At 31.1% G+C, this 19,513-nt stretch overlaps 2 protein-coding genes across 5 annotated transcripts; both read right to left on the bottom strand.

Annotated features, from left to right (window-relative positions):
• Positions 1 to 1,142: 1,142 nt before the first annotated feature.
• On the bottom strand, positions 1,143 to 2,555 carry LOC110667739 (dehydration-responsive element-binding protein 2F-like). Its single transcript, XM_021828700.2, has one exon. It carries the CDS (start codon positions 2,547 to 2,549, stop codon positions 1,497 to 1,499), a length of 1,053 nt encoding a protein of 350 aa, XP_021684392.2. The 5' UTR covers positions 2,550 to 2,555; the 3' UTR covers positions 1,143 to 1,496.
• A 1,946-nt stretch (positions 2,556 to 4,501) lies between these two features.
• On the bottom strand, positions 4,502 to 10,071 carry LOC110667382 (uncharacterized). Of its 4 annotated transcripts, none has more exons than XR_009148956.1 (9): positions 9,910 to 10,071; positions 9,550 to 9,716; positions 9,172 to 9,368; positions 8,916 to 9,023; positions 6,998 to 8,805; positions 6,681 to 6,753; positions 5,607 to 5,772; positions 5,132 to 5,426; positions 4,502 to 4,755 (listed from the first exon to the last, which is right to left on the bottom strand). XR_009148956.1 is itself a non-coding variant. In XM_021828224.2 (8 exons), exons 2-7 carry the CDS (start codon positions 9,644 to 9,646, stop codon positions 5,638 to 5,640), a joined length of 2,418 nt encoding a protein of 805 aa, XP_021683916.2. In that variant the 5' UTR covers positions 9,647 to 9,716; positions 9,910 to 10,071; the 3' UTR covers positions 4,981 to 5,426; positions 5,607 to 5,637. The 4 variants fall into 4 exon arrangements, 1 of the variants encoding a protein (XP_021683916.2); XR_009148955.1 differs by having other exon boundaries at positions 4,502 to 4,752; XR_009148957.1 differs by having other exon boundaries at positions 4,502 to 4,752; positions 9,550 to 9,624; positions 9,910 to 10,070.
• Positions 10,072 to 19,513: the final 9,442 nt, after the last annotated feature.

The following is a 19,513-nucleotide window of genomic DNA, read 5'->3' as shown; positions in this document are numbered from 1 at the left end:
TTTTAATCTCTCATTAATGTTATTTAAATATTTAGAGAGATTATGTTAGTTTTTAACTTAATTAATATTTATACTCTCTGAAAGGATTAAATATTATTCTTGTAATCCTTTTTAAAAGTTAAAACTTATAAGATAGTATTTAATTCTTAATTTTTTAACATTTTATCCAATATATTCTTAGGATTAAGAAAATTTTCTGATTGTAATAGTTTTGCATTTTCTAAAAATATTCAGGCCTGAAGTTTTTTTTTTTGTCAGAGATAGAACACACGAATACATGAGTTATGTAGAGTTTTCTCATATCTACTGAATTGAAGGCATATATAAAAGCTACAGAATCTATCAGATTGGTCTACCGAAAGGATAAGCTTATAGAAATAATGATAAAATATCTGCTTGCAAATACATTATGGGAGTTTAGGATAATGATAATATTTTTATGGGAAAGTTATTGTATTTTAGTTTATATTTTATAAATATTAAGTATTTTATATAAGTTATATTAATTTTATTAATATGGGCATTTTAATTATGTTGATTAAGAATATTATAATTAATTTTTTGTTTTTATTTATAAATTGTCTTGTTAAATTTATAAGAATAATATAAGAAGTTTTAAAAAATAAATAAAATTAATGATAGATAATGCCAAATTTACGATGAATTATTTCAAAAAATTAAACTATTTAGTTACTTACTATTGCCATTTATCGATGTCTTTTTAATGCATTAGCGAAGAATTTAGTGACAGAAATTTGGTTAACATTCATTGTGATTTAGCGAGCGTTGCTATTATTAGCGACGCTTTTTAATGCAGAAAAATTGGCACCTACGGTGTCAACCATGGTTTTGGTGTTGGAATTCCGTCGCTAATGCTTTCAGCGATGGAAAACAATATTAACAATGAAAACATCCGTTGCTGATTTTTTTTTTAGTGTTCTTAGAATTTGTTTAGTAAAGCTTTTAGTTTATTATTCTTTTAAATTTCATTTTATTATTATTTTTAGGCGGACTATTCTACTCTTTTTTCATCCTCAAAAGATATGGAAAACCTACAAGAAGAATAATTCCTTTGATGTCCTTGTAAATGGTGGAATTTCCCTAGTCAAGCCAGAAACAAAGCTAAATAAAATGTAGGAACAGAAACAAAAAGGGGTCCTGTTTTGTTAATGTGAGCAAATCAAATTACAAGCATCTGGTAAGTTCACATCAACCATAGGCCAAAAGAACTGGACAAATGCTACTACAGCTGCATCAAGTGAATTCCCTTTCTCCAATCCAACTCAACCGCTAAAACTACTACAGCAGGCTCTCTCTAGCTCTCATGGTCAAAGTTATAATATGCTTTCTAGACTCTAGCATGAATCTATGCCACTAATTTCTAGACTCTAGCATGAAAAACTTGGTATGATGAAAGAAGCAATCCTCTATTTCCAAGATATCCAGTGAGGGTATATCTCTCACTCTACCAAAATCTGTTGATTCTTCTTAGCTGGCTAGAAGTTCCAAATGGAAGTTGGGAAAGCCACGTCTTCTTGGACATCATAAACTTGGAAACTGGCTGATTCTGCTGCTTGATGATCAGCAATTCCATGCATCTCAATCAGCGAATCCCAATTGAAACTATTGTCTGCCAGGGCTGCAAGATTATTCTCCTCATCATAATCTTTTAATGAAGGTTCTTTCTCCATAAAACTTTCTGTGGAATCATTGTTTTCCGGTTGCCTGTCTACTTTTAGTATGCCCAGCTGCTGAAGGAACTCATTTAAATCAATCTGTGGTTTCTCCTCATCATGGCATCTCAGCATCTCTTCTGATGTTATTTCCAAATCATTCTCCATTACTGGAGGATTTTCTACGTGAGTTTTGTCGATTATACTGTTTGCTTCATTTCTTGAATCAGAGGAGGATGAACTAGAAACTTTAGAGGATTGACCAAGAACTCCATTTTTCTTGAGTTCTTGGAGCCTCTGATGAATGACATGAACACTAGGCTGCGCATGTATATTAAGCAATCCACAAGAGGGAAACATGGAAATGAAGTTCTTGGAAGGAATCCATTTGAACTTCTGTGATTTGTTGTTAATTACAGGATTAATGGAGCTAGGTTGAAGATGAGGTAGATTAAGATAAGCATCTGGTCCATACAATCTCCTAGCAGCCTCATCATAGGCCATGGCAGCTTCATCAGCAGTAGCAAAAGAACCCAACCAAAGCCTTGTTCTCCTCTTGGGTTCCCTGATTTCTGCCACCCATTTCCCCCAAGTTCTTTGGCGAACGCCTCGGTACTCACACATGGCGTTTTGAGGGCCACCTTTGCCTCTTGTTGGGCCTTTCTTCCATGGCTTCAATGGAGATTTCCTGCAATTTTCCATGGGGTTTAGGAGTAAAGCTGAGTGAAGAGAGCGAGAGTGAGAGTTGGGGAATGCAGAAAATGGGTTGAAAGGCGCGGGATATGTAGGGAGAAGAGTGCAGTTTGGTTTAAATGTTGTCACGTTTAGGGAAAGTTTCATGTCCATGTGAACGTTAGTGACTGTCAATACTAGCATTTCAAATCCTTGTACATGGTCATTCAGAAAATTCTTATCTAAATTCAATTCATAATAAACTCAATATATAAATACATATAATTTATATATTTATTATATCTCATTGTATATTTTATTTCTTAAATCTATGATAAATAGATATAGAAAAAAAAAAAAAATCATGCCCATAATAACCTAATATAAGTCTTTCAACGAAGCTGAGAGTTGGCAAGCATATTCACTTGATATGTGATATAAAAATTCATTTAACTCAATCGACAAGTGAATTTACTCTATTTTATCTATTAGTCTTAATTTTAAGTTAGATTATAAAAAAAAATCTGTATTTATTGAATTAAGAATATAAAATTAATATGATATGTAAAAATTAATATGTGATATCACCTTATTTTAATTAAAAAACAAAAAAGAAATCACTAATTATAGGAATTGTTTCTTCATGATTTGGAAAGTAATTGTCACTTTTGAACTAGTTTTAAAAATATTTGGCTAAATGGAAGAGATTTTCCATCAGTGCTTAGAGTATTTCTAATTACTTAGGATCTATTTGGTATTATTATTAAAAGTTTTTTTTAAATATTTTAATTAGAAAATATTAAAAAATAATTTAATTTAATAAATTTTAATTAAAAAAATATTAAAATTACAAAACAATTTTTTTAGACTACTTACGGCATTTAAAATAGTTTTTTTTTTCTTGAAAATCAGATTTAGTTCTCCAACCTCAATGCCAGACACTTAGAATATTAACTCAAAATGTTCAGTTCATCTTATCACGTAGGAGTATTGAGGTCCTATTGAATATTTTTCAAAAATAAAATAAAAATTTTCAAAAATAAAATAAAAATTTTCTACTTCAAAGAGATCAGTTGCAATTTACACCGTCTAAATTGTCTTCCTCAGCTCAATAGGATGTTGGTTTTATTTGTTAATTATCATAGTAATAACACCCAATTGACCAGGTTAAAATATTTATTTAAAAACATGCACAATTTTCTAAATATAATGAGACATATTGTTAAAACTTTCCATGCAAAATTTTCTGAAATGGATAGGAAAGACTGATAATGAGACAATCGGATAAAGAATGCAATAATTTCCGGGGGTGGTGACTGGATTTTTCGTTTATGCAACTCAGCTTTGCTGTTTCTGAGTAATGAAATGAAGTGCATGCTTTCAATAAAGACCTAACACTAACACTCACTCTCTCTCTCCATTGGATTCTAAATTAGTGTTTCTACATCAGTCCGCAAGAATTCAATTTCTTCACTTTAGAGCCAGAAGCACCCACCTCCACCATTTTTCACTTTCACGAGCCCTATTTGATCACATGTTGTCCTGCTCTTCACGACCTGATTCCCGAGAGTCTCCTCACCTTTATCCCATGCCATTACATCTCTCTCTCTCTCTCTCTTTCTCTCTCACGTACAGATGTATTGCAAAGAAAATGGACTTCAGAGACTTGCAAGTGTCAATATGTAAAATCACGTCACATGTTAAATAGGCCATGATAATGAATTTGCTGCATAGGAGTCAGCAGAAGCCAAAAAATGAGATAATCTTAATTACAATGATTACAGGAATAACTATGCTCGTATGTACATGAGATAAGACGAGACAATTTCATAGTTCATTGCAACAATAGCCTGGATATTTGTTGCAATAATGATGATCATGCAGAGGGCTACCTCATGAATAATGCAAAATATGATAAGAAATTTCAACTGAAATGAAAGGATTATGACTAAACATGCTTGGTGATGATTTGATGGAGATAAATTTGAGATGATGAGAGATAGCTAGCCTAAGAATGTTCCTCATGCTCTATTAGTTGCATTCTCTAAATGTGCTGCAATACTATCTTACCAAACACATCACATCAGCAGAAATAATACTAGTATTACAGAATCAACTGGGCTGAAAGAGGGAGATGGTGGAAGGAGGAAGGAAAAGAAAGAATAAACACCAATGCATGTATTGAATTGATGGCCATGATTTGATGATCATGGAGACAACTATCTCATAATGCAAATTAGATCAGAAATCCAAAAACAGGAAATAAACAATTAGGATTACAATGATGGTGACAATTTCAAGTTGGCAATTACAAACAAAACAGTGAAATGTACATGATGTAGCAAAAGTATAGAATTTCTTTCTCAGCTCCATTAAATTTGTACAGCACAATCTTCTGCATATTACCCTGCTTTTGAAAGAAGAAAAAAAAAAATTACATCAGCAGCAGAAGTAGAGTTCTGTGGAAACGACGACAAGAACAAAGAAAACACAGTCACCGATGTTGCTGCAAAATCTCGATCTATAATGCAGAGCTTATGGCCAGCATGCTGAATGATTGACAAACTAATATGAACACGTAAACATATGCTTTATAACCTTTCAGCAGATCACGGCACTTTGCAAACATGAATCCTTTCATAGTTCAGAACTAGATTTCTTTTATAAAATCACAGATAAAAGATTCTCACAACTATATGCCTTCTTTCAATAAACAGCAGAAGTGTCTGTACACATGACTACAAAATAACAGCCAAAATAAATACTCAAATTCTAGGTATCTACACCTCTACTTTACAGTGCTGCAAAAGCAAAAGTGGAGAAGAGTCCATCCCATACAAATCCAGCTCTTGTCGCATCTATCACATTTGTCATGATCTGAAATCAAAGGATGCTTCCAGAACTTATGAGAATGCTTAAATTTGAGATTGATGATCATGAGAAAGACTGTCCTCACTCTTCAATGCACTTGGGAGATGTCCCACAACAGTATGAAGACAGAGAAACCATAAGACTTGGCGTCTACCATATTATCAGTCAAGCACAGCTATTTCCTCAATTTCTGACTAGATTATAGTGTAGCTACAACAAGATACATACAAAAGAATCTATCAGACTCATCATTAACAAGAACAATTTAGATTAGTTTCTCTCATGTAATCTTCAGTTACCAAAAACGAATAATTAAAGGAAAATTAATTCCTGATAAAATCAGTAAGAGGCAGACCGAAATACTAAAAGCAACTTTGCAAGCTAACTGACCAGGCAGACAAAACGATTTGCATTTAGGACTTCATTTACATATGTTCCTCCATTTATCCTTTAGGTCTACTGTAGTACGGCCACTCAGAAATACAGAACCACCATACTCCAAAATTTTTTTCCATATAGCTCTTTCACCAATATTTGAAAATTTCTGCACTCCCTCCTATAAAAGTAAAAGGAATCATCAATATCAACTATACTTACTAAAAATAAAAACAAAAAATCAATAGTTTAATGGACATATATAAAGAAGCATATATAAAAACATATAAAGTATTTCAAAGGGAAAAGTTTAAAAACATAGTTGTGGATTTTATTTATTTATTTATTTATTCACTCAGGGGGCTATTATTTTTTTTTTCCCTCTTTTTCTCAGTATCAGCTCAATACTAGAGGTTTTCATCCTTATTGCTTTAGTGCTACTGTTTTAGATTGATGTCAGTAAAATCATCCTTAAACAGCAACAATGTGGCAAAACAAAAAAATTTTTGAAAATCATCTGCGTCGAATCTAGATGGATGATCATGTGGTGACACATCGGTGCAATGTTGACAAATCCTCCTTCCTGATTTTATGAAAAAACAAAAAATTATGTACAAATGTTTTTTTATTTTCTAGGAGTATACAAAAATAGTAATTCTATATAAAGAGTTATTTTAATTTTTATATACCACACAGGTACTAATAAGAGTGCAATTTGAATAGCATCATCCAACAATGATATTCAAGTAAAAAGGATGAAAATCTCTGGTACATCATTGGTACCAAAAAAGGAAAAATCACAGATTCCAAAATGAAAAACAATATACCACAGGATCTGTTTTGAATTTTTCTTTATCTTGAAAGCCAAAACCATAAAAAACATAATATGGCACTAACAAGTTTCAAAGATCAGATGTACTGCAAAGCAAATTAATACTTCTCTCTCAAACTACACACATGAACATAACTACTCTGATGAGCTTATGGTAAAAATGTAAAATTTTGCTCTTATATTGCTGACTGTGGAGCAACATAATGGATCACACATAAGGGTAAGTCAAATTACAACTGCTCATGCCGATTTTGTACCTTAAGCATCTCCTCTTCCTTAACCGTCCAAGGAACTTTCTTTCTTCTCAACTGAGGTATTGCTGGGTATACACTGCACATCAAGATAGAATTTATATGAACTACTAATTATTTATCATTGCAATAAAATTCTACAACTTCTTAATTTAAATTATGAACTTAGTTCAACAGGAAGGAACCCGCTTGTGTGTGACAGATAAAAGGAAAGAATAAAATTACTAACCCAGTATTTATTATAATCTTTAAAATAGCAGAAAAGAAATAAGATAACAATCTTGAGAACACTCGGAATAGTTAGAAATCAACTAGAAACTTACTATTGTCTCTCTCTCCTTCGAGATCTTATGGAGTAATTAGAGATCATATTTTCTTTATTTCCCTCATCAGAGATGTCTCCTTCATCAATCTTAATGGCACAAACAGGTTTCTCCAATGAATCACTACTTTGTTGCTCTAGAACTTCCTTCTCAATTCCTCCCTCAGCTTGTTTTTCATTTGAAGAGAAAAACTCATTGTTTTCAGATATGGGATTATCACCATTGCCTTTGGGGTCATCACAAATTTGGTCTTGCCTATCAAGCGCCTGTACGGACAGGCACTCTGGAGCCATCTCTTCCCTTTTTTTTTCACCAGGAGAAATATTAATTGTCCCGTGAGTTGCATCTGGCTTTTCTTCTCGGCCCATTAAATTTACATCAAGACATGATACAATAGGCTCCACTTGTTGCTCATCAACACTTCCTTTCTTAAATTGGCCATTAACTTTTAATGGATACCCATCATTATTTGTTTGATCAGGCTCTCTCCGTCCCAAATTCCCACTCATATCATCCTCATCTCCATATTGATTTGACTTACTATGTTCTTTGCTATGTGAGCTCTCAGTTTGTTTATGAATAAATGCAGACAGTTCCTTCCTTGCCAAAGAGGCCTTTTTCTTAACTTCCATGTACTCTGAGATAGCATGAGAATATGCACAAAATGGGCAGTAAAATTTTCCCTCCACATCAAAACTTGGTAAAGAACCCAAGCACCCACTGTGAACCACCAATGGACAACCAACAGCATTGCAAACCAACAACTGACCATCTTTGCTACACTTTATGCAAAGATTTCGCTCTGTCCAGTCAGTTGGGGAAACATGATTTAATGTGCATAGAGAGCTCAGGAAATGACTCTTCTCCATAGCAACATCAAACTTCTCTTGATGGTACTCATCACCATCACATGATGGGTCTTCTTCATAAAAATGCTCCATGCCAACTTTTTCAACAGTAGTATCTCTGTGCAATCCAGTCAAGGAAATGACACTAGGTGATTTTAGCTGATTTCCACAGTAACTGTTAGCTTTGGTGTCATCAATGGAGACCTTGTGCCGGGTTCTCACAGACATGTCATTTAATGCTCTAGGTTCAGCCTCATTGACTTCATCCACCAAAATAAACCGGCAAGGTCCATCTCCAGATGTATCTGATGGCATTTTGTTGGCATTGTCGGCATTCTCACATTGATTATGCTGGAATTCAGCACTAACATCAGCATCAAGACTTCTCCCAAGCCCCTCTGTAGCAACAAACTTGTCATGACCATTCTCTAAAGACCTGAATTCACCCAGCGCTCCTAGAGATTCTCTTTCCATATGGCAACTTTCTTTCTCTGTAACTCCAACCATCCTTTCAGAGGAATCCTCTACCAACTCCTTACCATTTAGTGGAATAAAAATCTGTTCCGTAGAGATATAAATACACAAGGCATCACTCTTAAACCTTTTGACATTTAAATGGAGATCATCATTACCCACATCACCTTGGTCTTCCTGACACTCTCCAGCAGGATTTTCATTATCCAAATCACTTTCGTTCCTCTTCAAGGGTAATAAATTTCTATGATGTGAATCACATCCTACCATTTCATTCCTATTTTCAAGCGGTAAAGAAATGGCGCTCCCCTCTGGTGCCATAATTTGGGCATTAGTGTCATCACTGTCAACCCTCCCGGCAACTGCATTATGATGACCAGAATCCACAGTGACACTATCATTCTCATCATTTTTATGCACCAGTCCACTAAGTTCTGTCAGGGAAGCAGCATATGGACGGGTACCTTCAAGGATTGCATCTTTCAGCTGTTTGTAAAAAACAAAGGAAAGTGCAGTCACACATAGTACATGAAAAGCAATAGTCTTTTACCACTTCTGTGTGACAGGAACTTAAAGAACTAAATAAATCCAATTACCTGTTCTAAAGCACATTTTGGCATGGAAGCTCTTTTGTGTGTGATGAAAGGATGAATATCCCATTTCAACAGATCTGGTCCAGACGTTCTCAAATCTGATACTGAAGTCTGTTAACAGAGAAATCCAGGACTTCACATTACAAAAGCAACATAATTTAAAAACAGGATTTTATAACACGGGTATTATTGCTTCAAATCTCATTCTTTCACATGACCAAATTAATTATAAATCAAAGCCAAAGTAAAACAAGATTACTTCTTTCAGTATGGATTCGAGCACATCTTCACAAGTCTGTGAGAAGTCGAATGTATGTTTGGGCTCTGTCACAGAAGGAACATCATTCACAATTTCATTACTAGTACCAAACAATTGCTCCAAGCATCTCAAAGCAACCATTTCCCTCATGCTCTTTCCCAAATCCTCAGGTAATATTGGAGCTACATCAATCAAATCTGAGAGAAAATAACCATCAAACACCTTAAGCATTGATACTAAAAACCAATAAAATAGGCCAGTGAACAGCATTTGCTTTAAAATAACACATTGATAATTACATAGAACTCTACATAACATACACACGAGAAATATATATCCATATATCTATTAAGAATGTTATGTTGCACACCCACATACCATGTAAAATTGACGGGTCTAGTTGCTGGAAGCTTGCAAGGTACTCAATGACCCAAAGCCACGCGAGGCTTGAATCTGAGCTAGAAGGGTCACCCATTAAATCTATATTCAGAATGTTTCTAAAAACATAAACTTTTCTCCTCTGATGAGTTGTCTCATCAAAAGGGCTGCGTCAATGACAAAAACAAATTCAAATGAACAAAGAATTCCGCATAAAACTTCTTGTTCTTAAACAATTATTCCATCAGAGACCGCATAAAAACCTAAATATTGACTGGACAAAAACTCTTAGATTTGGGATAAAAAAAATTCTCGAGAACCAAACGGGAGGCAAATGGAAAGAGTAGGAAGAGTCGGTACCGATTAATCGCTGTGGTAATCACAGACTCCGAGAGAGAGAGGAATTAGCAGTTGCTGTACCAACAGTTTTAAGCCCCGTTTGGGCGTTGCGGTAAGAAGGGAAAAAGCAGGTTAGGAGGAAAAAGCAGACTTCCTAACTGTTTGGATAAAGAATGAAACCCAGTTTGGGCCCATAATAAACGCAGTTACAGAAAAGGGCCAAAAGTGATGCTTTTTCTCAACCTACTCTTTTCTCCCATAATCGGACAGCAGTTTTAATATTTTATATTTACAAAAATATCCTTTGAAACTAAACAGTATTACAATTATGTCACCATAGATACTCATTTTTCTCCCCCTCAGCAAGCACATGTAACGGTTCAGAAGTTCCCCACTCCCATTTTTGGTAGTTGGCAAGGCCGTCACAAGCTGTCTCTTGCCCTATGGAGCTAACCAGTGTGAATCTATACAGCTATGTGCCAGAAACCTCGAAGATGCTTAATATTTGGGCTTATGCGAGCTTGCCAAATAGGAAGAGGCTGACTTAGGGGCCCTGGCCAAGGGGGACTTAGGTGCCGCACGGGGCTAGAACTCCCGTCCCGTGACAATGTGGTATCAGAGCAAGGCCCCAGACGATGCGAATCACGCCAAGCGGCTCAACGGGACCGAGGTAGATAAGGGTTTCTCAATCCCACGTCGGACAAGAAAGGGGTCGATCCGAGGGACAAGTGCGGCCTATCATGCAGCTTGTATGCATCTTGCGAGTAACATGATCAATCTTGGCAAGGCATTTTGGAGGATGTCTGCGTGCGGAAGTGGGTGAGTGTACTGGCAAACTGGTGGCTAACATGCTGCTCAAGTGTTTGCATTGGGTGAGCGCAACAAATGGTGTGTGGACTCCTATGTGCGAGGGAGTGTGACCAAGTTGCGCAGGGAAGCGACGTGAATGCACGCAAATGAGGGCATTTGCGGGATTAGGTGGGAGAGAATGTAACGGTTCAGAAGTTCCCCACTCCTATTCTTGGCAATTGGCAAGGCCGTCATAAGCTGTCTCTTGCCCTATGGAGCTAACCGGTGTGAATCTGTACAAGTACGTGTCAAAAACCTCGAAGATGCTTAATATTTGGGCTTATGCCAGCTTGCGGAGAGGGTAACTTAAGGGCCCTAGCCAAGGAGGACCTAGGTGCCGCACGGGGCTAGAACTCCCGTCCCGTGACACACAGCCTCAGAGAAACAATGAACGAATTGGAGAGGAAAAAATATTTCAAGAAGGAGAGAATATAAGCAGAGCCTCTATCACCATTGACTCTCTCTGGTCTTTGCTCTCTTTTTCTTTCTCTTTCTGTATGCTTATGTTTATAGATTCGTAGAATTGGATGATTTTATGTCGAAATGTTTATAATTTTAGATTTTAAAATGGATAGAGATAAAGTCATGTATAAAGGGACTGCCGATGGTTACTAGAGATTAATAGTGCTTATGGGAGGCTTCATTTTGCTTTAACTTGTGTTTTGATGTTCAAAATTTGTATTTGTGAGAGTAGATAGCTCTGTGGGTATTGAATGAGAGGAAACCCTAACTTTAATTGTTAAATTTGTTTAGGCATGTGTATTTCATTGTTGCATTTGGTGGATTAAAAGTTTTGTCTTTTAACTTTCTATTCCTTGTGTTATGGCATTTTTTTAAAATTCTCATGTTGCCTGCTTGTTTGCCCTCAACATGTTCGATAAAATGACCGAGTCAACTTTTTCATATATTTTCAAATAGCAATCAAATATCGATTATTTTAGTGGACAATTCTTTTCTATTTTTTCTTAGTTCAGTTGTTGTATTCTATAGTTCATTAATAATAACATGCCCTTTTTATTTTGCTTCCATCAAATGGGGTATCAAAGGTGAATACAATCCATGTCAAATTTGTGATTGTGAAGTTCTAATGGCTTGCCTACTTGTATGCTTGAAACAGATTTCTAAAAAGTTGCTATCAAAACACATAGATGGATTATGAAGCTGTGTTCATTTTCTTGAAAGTAACAACATGGTTAAATCTCTTAGTTTGAAATTGAAGTTATTTGATTCCACTGCTTCAGTTAATTATCAATACATATATGGTTTGCATTTTTTAGTGCATACAAGATTATGAAGCTTAAATTCTTTTCGGTTAAGCTCTGAGTTTCAAACTAAAGCTCTGAGACTAATTCTTGGGGTTACGAATCCATATGATTTGTGAGTGATTGCAAGAACAAATTTTCTGCTTTAGCCCACCCCATCCTGAGTCTCACGGTTTTGTCCTATAGGTGGAATAGAGAACTTTCCAAGAGGTCACCCATTTTAGGATTTCTCTCAAGCAAGCACGCTTAACCCCGGAGTTTTTTCAACTCTCTAGACCATTCCATCAAAAGGTGTCTCTAGTGATTAGTTTTTCCCCATTTCAATATATGATTCGATTTATTTCTGCCCCCCATTTGATCAAGGTCTCAAGAGAGGTCCTGCTTTCAGCTATAGATTATTTCTCCTTGCAGCACTAAATGTTACAGACCCACCAGCTTCTGCCTGATTCGTCTTTGAACCACACGTTTACTAGAGGGAGTCCAGCTCTAATACCATATGTAACGTCCCTGCTCCAACCACTAGAGGATTTGTCTTCTTTGGCCCACCCCACCCTGAGCCTCACGATTTTGTCCCATAGGTGGAATGAATAACTTACCAGGACGTCATCATCCTAGGATTTATCTCAAGTGATCATGCTTAACTCTGGAGTTTTTTCAATTTTTCAGGCCTTTCCACCAAAAGGCCTTTCTAATGATTAGTTTTCCCCAATTTCAATATATGATTAATGTATCATTCGATTCATTCTTGCCTCCCATTTGGTTAAGGTCTCAAGCGAGGCTTCGCCTTCAGCCGTAAATTATTTTTCCTTGTTGCATAGGATATTACAACTTCAGACTGCATTTAATCTTACAATTGAAACATTAATCTTATCTCTTAAATGATTTATGACCTTATTCTACATATTTAAGGTATAATTCAACAAGCTGGTCCACTTAATTCAACCATCATCAGATCTTAATCAATATTGCAGTGCAAGTCATTTTTCCACAAAAAGAGTGAAAGATTCACATTGCAATAATAAATTCACATCGAAGAACCATCCTATACATACGAAGTTGTTGGTTTGGTTTTGAAGGGTAGGACTCATGTACATGGGGCTCATTTTGTAGCAATTTTCTGAATTTGTTTATTTTCTTTTTGTTTTCATTTTTTGCTACTAACTTGTGATAAAGAACTGAATTTGTAATCAATCCATTTCATTAATAGAAATTCAGTACTATTTTTATAGCCTCAATTGGTTTGTTGTTTTCATTCTCTGTTAGAATTAATGCCAATTCTTCTTCAATAAAAAAAAAAAGAAAAAAGCAAAAAACCTGGTGGTGTTGAAGTTGGATTTTTTTTTTATTTTAATTTTTCTTTCTAAGTTTTTAATTACAAACTTGACTTAAATATCTGAGCTAATGTTGAAGGTGCTCTAATTGATAGTCATAAAGATAATAAGATATCTTATATGAATATTATTCGCGATTAAATTACATATAGTTTAATGTCTCGTATAAATCAATTGTTATAAATATTTATATTTTTTATTTAAATATATGAAGTATTAGCTTGATAATATTTTTGTAAATATTGGTAAAAGGTTCATTAATATTTATTAATAAAAAAATTAAATTAAATACATTTCATTATATAAATGAAATATAATTATGAAAAATTAAAAATAATAAAATAAATGATTAATTGTTAAAAAAAATTAAAATAGTATATTTATAGTTATTATTCTTTTTGGTCTTTTTACTCTCCAATAACATTTTAAACAGTAATTTTAATCAAATATTTAACAAAAAGCTTTTTTTTTTAATATCAGAAATTTTCTATTTTATTATTAAATAGATAAACTGCTTTTGTAGAATATCAGTTTATGGATAAGCAATTTTAAAATAGCAACGATAAAATAAAACAGCAATATTAAATAAGTCCTTAATTATCTCTTATTTTGACGGGGGAGATTTTTTTACAACCAATGAGCTTTTTAACCAAGTTTTTTGGACAGATTGCACTTATATATATATATAATAACTATTTTATTACTTTTAAAAAAATTAATATTTTGCTCACTTTCTTTTAATTTTTTATGATTAAATTAATTAATAATTATTTATTAATAAAATTATTTTATTTTTAATAAAATTAATATTTAATCAATTTATTAATAAAGTTATTCATTAATTTGTATTTTTATTATTAGTTTAAATTTCATTAAATTTTAATTGAATTTATCAATAAATAATTTTATTAAAAATACTATTTTCTCAATTTTTTATAATTAAATAATTTAATTCAAATGTCATCTCTTTAATTTTTAAGAAACAAATTTCTAAAATACATTTGAATTAAACAATTAAAACTTAAGTCTCAGTTTATCGAATTCATTAATAAATTAAATAATTACCATCAATTCAATAATTTCAGGATCAAACAATAATTTTAAGTCTCTTATGTGACTCCTTTAATTTTGGTTGTCGAAGCTTCTTCCTCTCCCCACCCTTGCTGGCAACGCCGAGACCATCAAGGCTAATCGACCAATTCCTTTCCACCTCCCGGCGAATTCCAATACAGAGAGGGCACAAACGAAAAAGGCAAAACAAGATTATGAGCTTGCCAAGCAAAGAGTAGAAGAAATAAAACGAGGGATTTCTGATGAGACTAGCGTTGCACTAAAGGCAAAGCTTGAAGTTGCTAAAATAATTAGGGCATGTACCTAGATGGGAAAGGATTTAGATTCTTTTTCTCTCTTTTCTTTTGTCTTTTAATTATTATGATAATAGTATTTAAAATATTTTATTAAAATATCTCAACTATCTATCATCAAATAAATAATTTAATATATTTTATTTAGATAGAAAGTAATAAAAATTAATTTTTTTTAGAGAATGATAAAATAGTAATTTTAATTTTTTACGTTAAGAAGATTTTTTTAAATATAATTAAAATTGAAAAATTTTATTGTAATAAATTAAAATTTATGGACGGAAATGAAATAATTTCCTTAATTCAAGGATTGTTGATGCAATTTACTCAAAATTTTTCTAGTGAGTGTGATTTGCTAAGATCCATTAAATACACTATTTATTATTAATTTTATGTGGATAACGTAAAAAAATTATATTTTTTATATGATATTCCAACCTTATAGATATAGTATTATATATTTTTATATAATATTAATAATTTTTAATTAATAATAAATAAATATATTTAATTAACGGGATCATTTAATTGAATAGTATTAATTTTTTTAAATCATATTTTGAATTTGAATTCTAATTAAAATTTCATTTGTTTCACGAAAAATAATTTGTATATGTAAAATTTTTTTTATAGAAATTTTTTTAATGAAAATATTTATTATTATTTTAATTTTAATATTAAATTAATGATATATATATATAAGTATTTTCATATTTTAATAAAATTGTTAAATTTAGAAAATGACTTTATCTTTTAAAAAGAAAAAATCATTTTCCTTAAAAAATGTTTAATTTTTCCTTTAATTAGAAAAATATTTTTCCTTTAATTAGAAAAATATTTTTCGTTACTCTATTTTTGAAATGCCTCGAATACTAAAAAATACAACAAACTAAGCCTAAAAGTCAATTGTATAAAAAAAATATTTTTTCTTAAAAAAGGTTTTTTTAGCACTCAAAATAAGATTTAATAGTTATTTAAATTATATTTTTTAACTTGGACCGGATTAAAAACCAATGAAAGTAGAAGGTTTAGGGTTTAAGGCTAAATCAAGGTTGAACCAAAGTTAAATCAAGTCACAACATAAAATTTTATATGATAATGTTATCGGTCTAATATAAGTCATGATATACAATATAAATTTCCACACGAGTTTTGAGAGTGAACCAAACTATTTGAAAAGCTGCTTCACGAATTTTACAATTCAATCGATCAAACCGGCTGAGTTTCAAAAACCATGATTTAAACTTTTTAACAAAATAAAAAGGACAAATAAGATATTTTAACTTTTTAAAATGAAACTCATCAACTCAAACATACATCGTTAAAATGTCATATGGTATTAACTGACTCAACATTTTCTCTGCTCTCGTCTCCTTCATCGAACCAACCATAAATACTAATCCTTTTCTTCCCTTTGTTTTTACTCTCTCCTTTGGTTTCAGTTATGCATCAGAAGATAGAGAAAGTAGAGGCATCAATTTATCCATATTTCTTTTTCTGTATTTTTCTAAATTTTCTTTGTTTCTTTGATTCACTACACCCTTTTACTTGCTAAGATTGATGGGTTGGTTTTCTTTTTATTTCAAAATCCATCTTTGAAATTAGATAATTTCATGGTTTCTGCAAAATTTGATTTCTATTCTTTTCTTGTTGTATTAAATTACTATTCAACCTTATTTTAAGCGTTAAATAATATCTTATCATTTTTTAAAATTATAATTTTATTTAAAATATAGTTATTAATTTATTTAAATTTAATATCTATATAATATATAAAAGTGAAGAAAAGAAAGGAAACATTAGAATTTTCAAAAATATATATGATAATTTAGTGTTATAACAATGAAGAATTAATTTTAATTAGTTATTGAAATTTAAAATTAATTTTAAAATAAATAGGATTTCTTTTATATTATTTATAATATTTAAAATTAAAAAAATTAAGTTGTAGTATCGTTGAAGCAAGAAATTTTTTTTTAACTAAATTTCTATTTTACTCCATTGATCATTTAGGACAAAATTTTAATTTTGTCAATTTTATTGACATGATGACATCATAAATATTTTTTTTTAACTTACGTTTTACTTAATAATTTGAAAAGTTAATAATTTTTTAATGAGATAAAAAATTAACTTTATTTTATTTAAATAGTAATATTAATTTTAATATATGAACTTAATTTTTATTTCACTTAATATTAATGTTTTCAATTTTTATATAGACTAAAAAATCGTCCAACTTAAAGTCCTATGTAAACTTAATTTCTATGAACTAAAAAATCTTCAACCAACTATCGAAATTACGAATTAATATTAGTTCACATGGACTTGACTTTCATTGTCCTATATGAACTAAAAAACATCAACCAATAATTGAAATTATGAATTAATATTCATTCACATAATATTAATTTTCCATAATCTTATATGAACCTATTTCTATTTCACATAATATTTTTATGTACATGATTAGATTTAATGAAATAATAATTTAAATCGATTGAAGTTAATTTTATTTCATTTAAATTATCATCTCAATTATTTGAGAGTTGTTTTCTTTTTATATAAAATAGAATTCATATAGAATAATGAAACGGGTACCCTATGTATGCATGTTATAGTCAATATTACATAAAAAAAGGTGGTCAAACCAACAGAAAGAGTATATGTAAAAAGGTATATATATATATATATATATATATATATATATATATATATATATATATATATTGGTTTCTCATAGTTGATGGTTATCACATGATTATTTTTGTAGAAATATTTACATTACTGAAAACTTGGCAATAGTGCTGACCAATGTCCCAAATTCTCTCATTTTATTACCAAGTTGTGTTTTTTATCTAACCAAACTATGGATCCTAACATCTCTATGATGTTGTTAGCATGCATGCTAATTTTTTTTTTTTTAATTTTCCATTCGTTCATATGATATAATTCTTCATTAATTATATTATATTTCACTTTTATATGGTTCTATTGAATGTTAATGATTAACTACTTTTGATAAGTCGCATGCTTGCATGGTTGTTTAATTTGCATATTTTGCCTTTTATTAGTTTTCCCATTATTCTTAATTGTTGTTTTTGATATGCCATTTTGCTGCAATTAGCGAGTGACTATTAATTTTGCTTATTTTAACGTTAACAAAAGTTTGAATTATCCTTCACTCAATTTAGTATTATCGAATAGCGTATTGTATCAATTCCTCAAGGAATATTAAGATACAACTTTAAGACTTTTTAGTGATATAACCAATTATGTTAAAGATAATAAAGTTATAGGTTCCTTAATTCCCTTTTTTAGTTGCTAAATCAGCTTATATTATATGCTATTATATTGACTTAATAACTTTTTATATCTTAATAATTTTATTTAATGGATTTTAATTTTAATATCTAAATATACGTACATGCTTAATTTCAATATCGCTACCAGAAAGAGGTTAATTTATGCTATCATATTTCATAATATTGAAATATTAATTAGATATCCAATCAATAAATACATATTTCTAAATTTCAATTATAAATTTTAAACTAATTAAATTTCTTATGTAATTAATTTTGCATGTTAATGAAAGATTAATGCACTTAAGGCTGCAAAGTTAGCAAATTAAATTTTTTCTTAACCCTAGAGTTTCATGCAACACATAAGCCATTTATGCTATTGTAAAACACATAATTTGGTTATAAAAAATTATGTTTCAACTGCTAACATGCTTAATTGCCATTAGGAAATAGAAATCTCAAATTTAACAAGGTAAAGTTTAGGAAAATTTACCCCTTAGACGCAGAATCTAATCCAACACCAAATCCAGGGAGTGAAGACCACTAATTGTTGATCTTCTAGCTTGTCCACACAAACAAGAAGACCAAAGCTCTCTTGATTGAACCCAAAACCCTTCCTTGTTCTTCCTTTGATTCGGCCAAGTTGGAAAGAAGAGGAAGATTAGGGTTTTCTAGGTTTTACTTGTATCAAAGTATAGAGAAGCACTTTCTCAACTTTTAATTTAAGAGTTATAACACTTAATCTCTTGAATTAGGCAAGGAAGGAAGAAAAATTGGTTATGGAGGAGAGAGAGAGAGGCCGGCCAATTAAAGGAGAAGAAGAAGATAATTCTACTTTTTCCATCTTTATCTCCTTTTATTAATTTTAATTTTCTTAATTATAAAAAAAGCTTACAAGTGTCCAAATTTGATTTAATCATAAAATGAGTTTTCTAACTTTAATTTGATCACTTATCAAACTTAGATAATTAAAGGAATTAAAATTTCAATTAATTAGTATATGAAAATACTAATTAATTAAGCATTTTCTCTCTCCTTTGCTAACTCAAGGAGAAGAAGAAGATAATTCTACTTTTTCCATCTTTATCTCCTTTTATTAATTTTAATTTCCTTAATTATAAAAAAAGCTTGCAAGTGTCCAAATTTGATTTAATCATAAAATGAGTTTTCTAACTTTAATTTGATCACTTATCAAACTTAGATAATTAAAGGAATTAAAATTTCAATTAATTAGTATATGAAAATACTAATTAATTAAGCATTTTCTCTCTCCTTTTACCAAGTCAAACTAAGCCAAATTAATCAAAATTAATTTTCTACCTTAAGCTTAATTAATCAAGTTTATATTTAAACACTTTAAATATTAACTTGAATAATTTCATAGATAAATTTAGTTTCAAGTCATGCTAGGGACTTTGCAATCTAATTGTAAACTAAATATATTAACTTGCTTAATTAACTAAACCATTTAATTGATTAATCAAATTAATTTTACTTTGGTCAAATTGTTCTTA

Source organism: Hevea brasiliensis, chromosome 5 (assembly GCF_030052815.1).
Source record: "Hevea brasiliensis isolate MT/VB/25A 57/8 chromosome 5, ASM3005281v1, whole genome shotgun sequence".
In the NCBI taxonomy this organism is placed as follows: domain Eukaryota; kingdom Viridiplantae; phylum Streptophyta; class Magnoliopsida; order Malpighiales; family Euphorbiaceae; genus Hevea; species Hevea brasiliensis.
This window is presented reverse-complemented; position numbering and strand designations above follow the sequence as displayed.

Bases quoted from the DNA above. Each gene is read 5' to 3' on its own strand.
- LOC110667739 (XM_021828700.2), bottom strand. From the start codon at position 2,549: ATGCTAGTATTGACAGTCACTAACGTTCACATGGACATGAAACTTTCC.
- LOC110667382 (XM_021828224.2), bottom strand. From the start codon at position 9,646: ATGGGTGACCCTTCTAGCTCAGATTCAAGCCTCGCGTGGCTTTGGGTC. The intron at 9,369-9,549 runs GTATGTGGGTGT...ATTTTCTCTCAG, and splicing joins AGACCCGTCAATTTTACATG to ATTTGATTGATGTAGCTCCA. The intron at 5,773-6,680 runs GTACAAAATCGG...TTACTTTTATAG, and splicing joins AGGAAGAGGAGATGCTTAAG to GAGGGAGTGCAGAAATTTTC.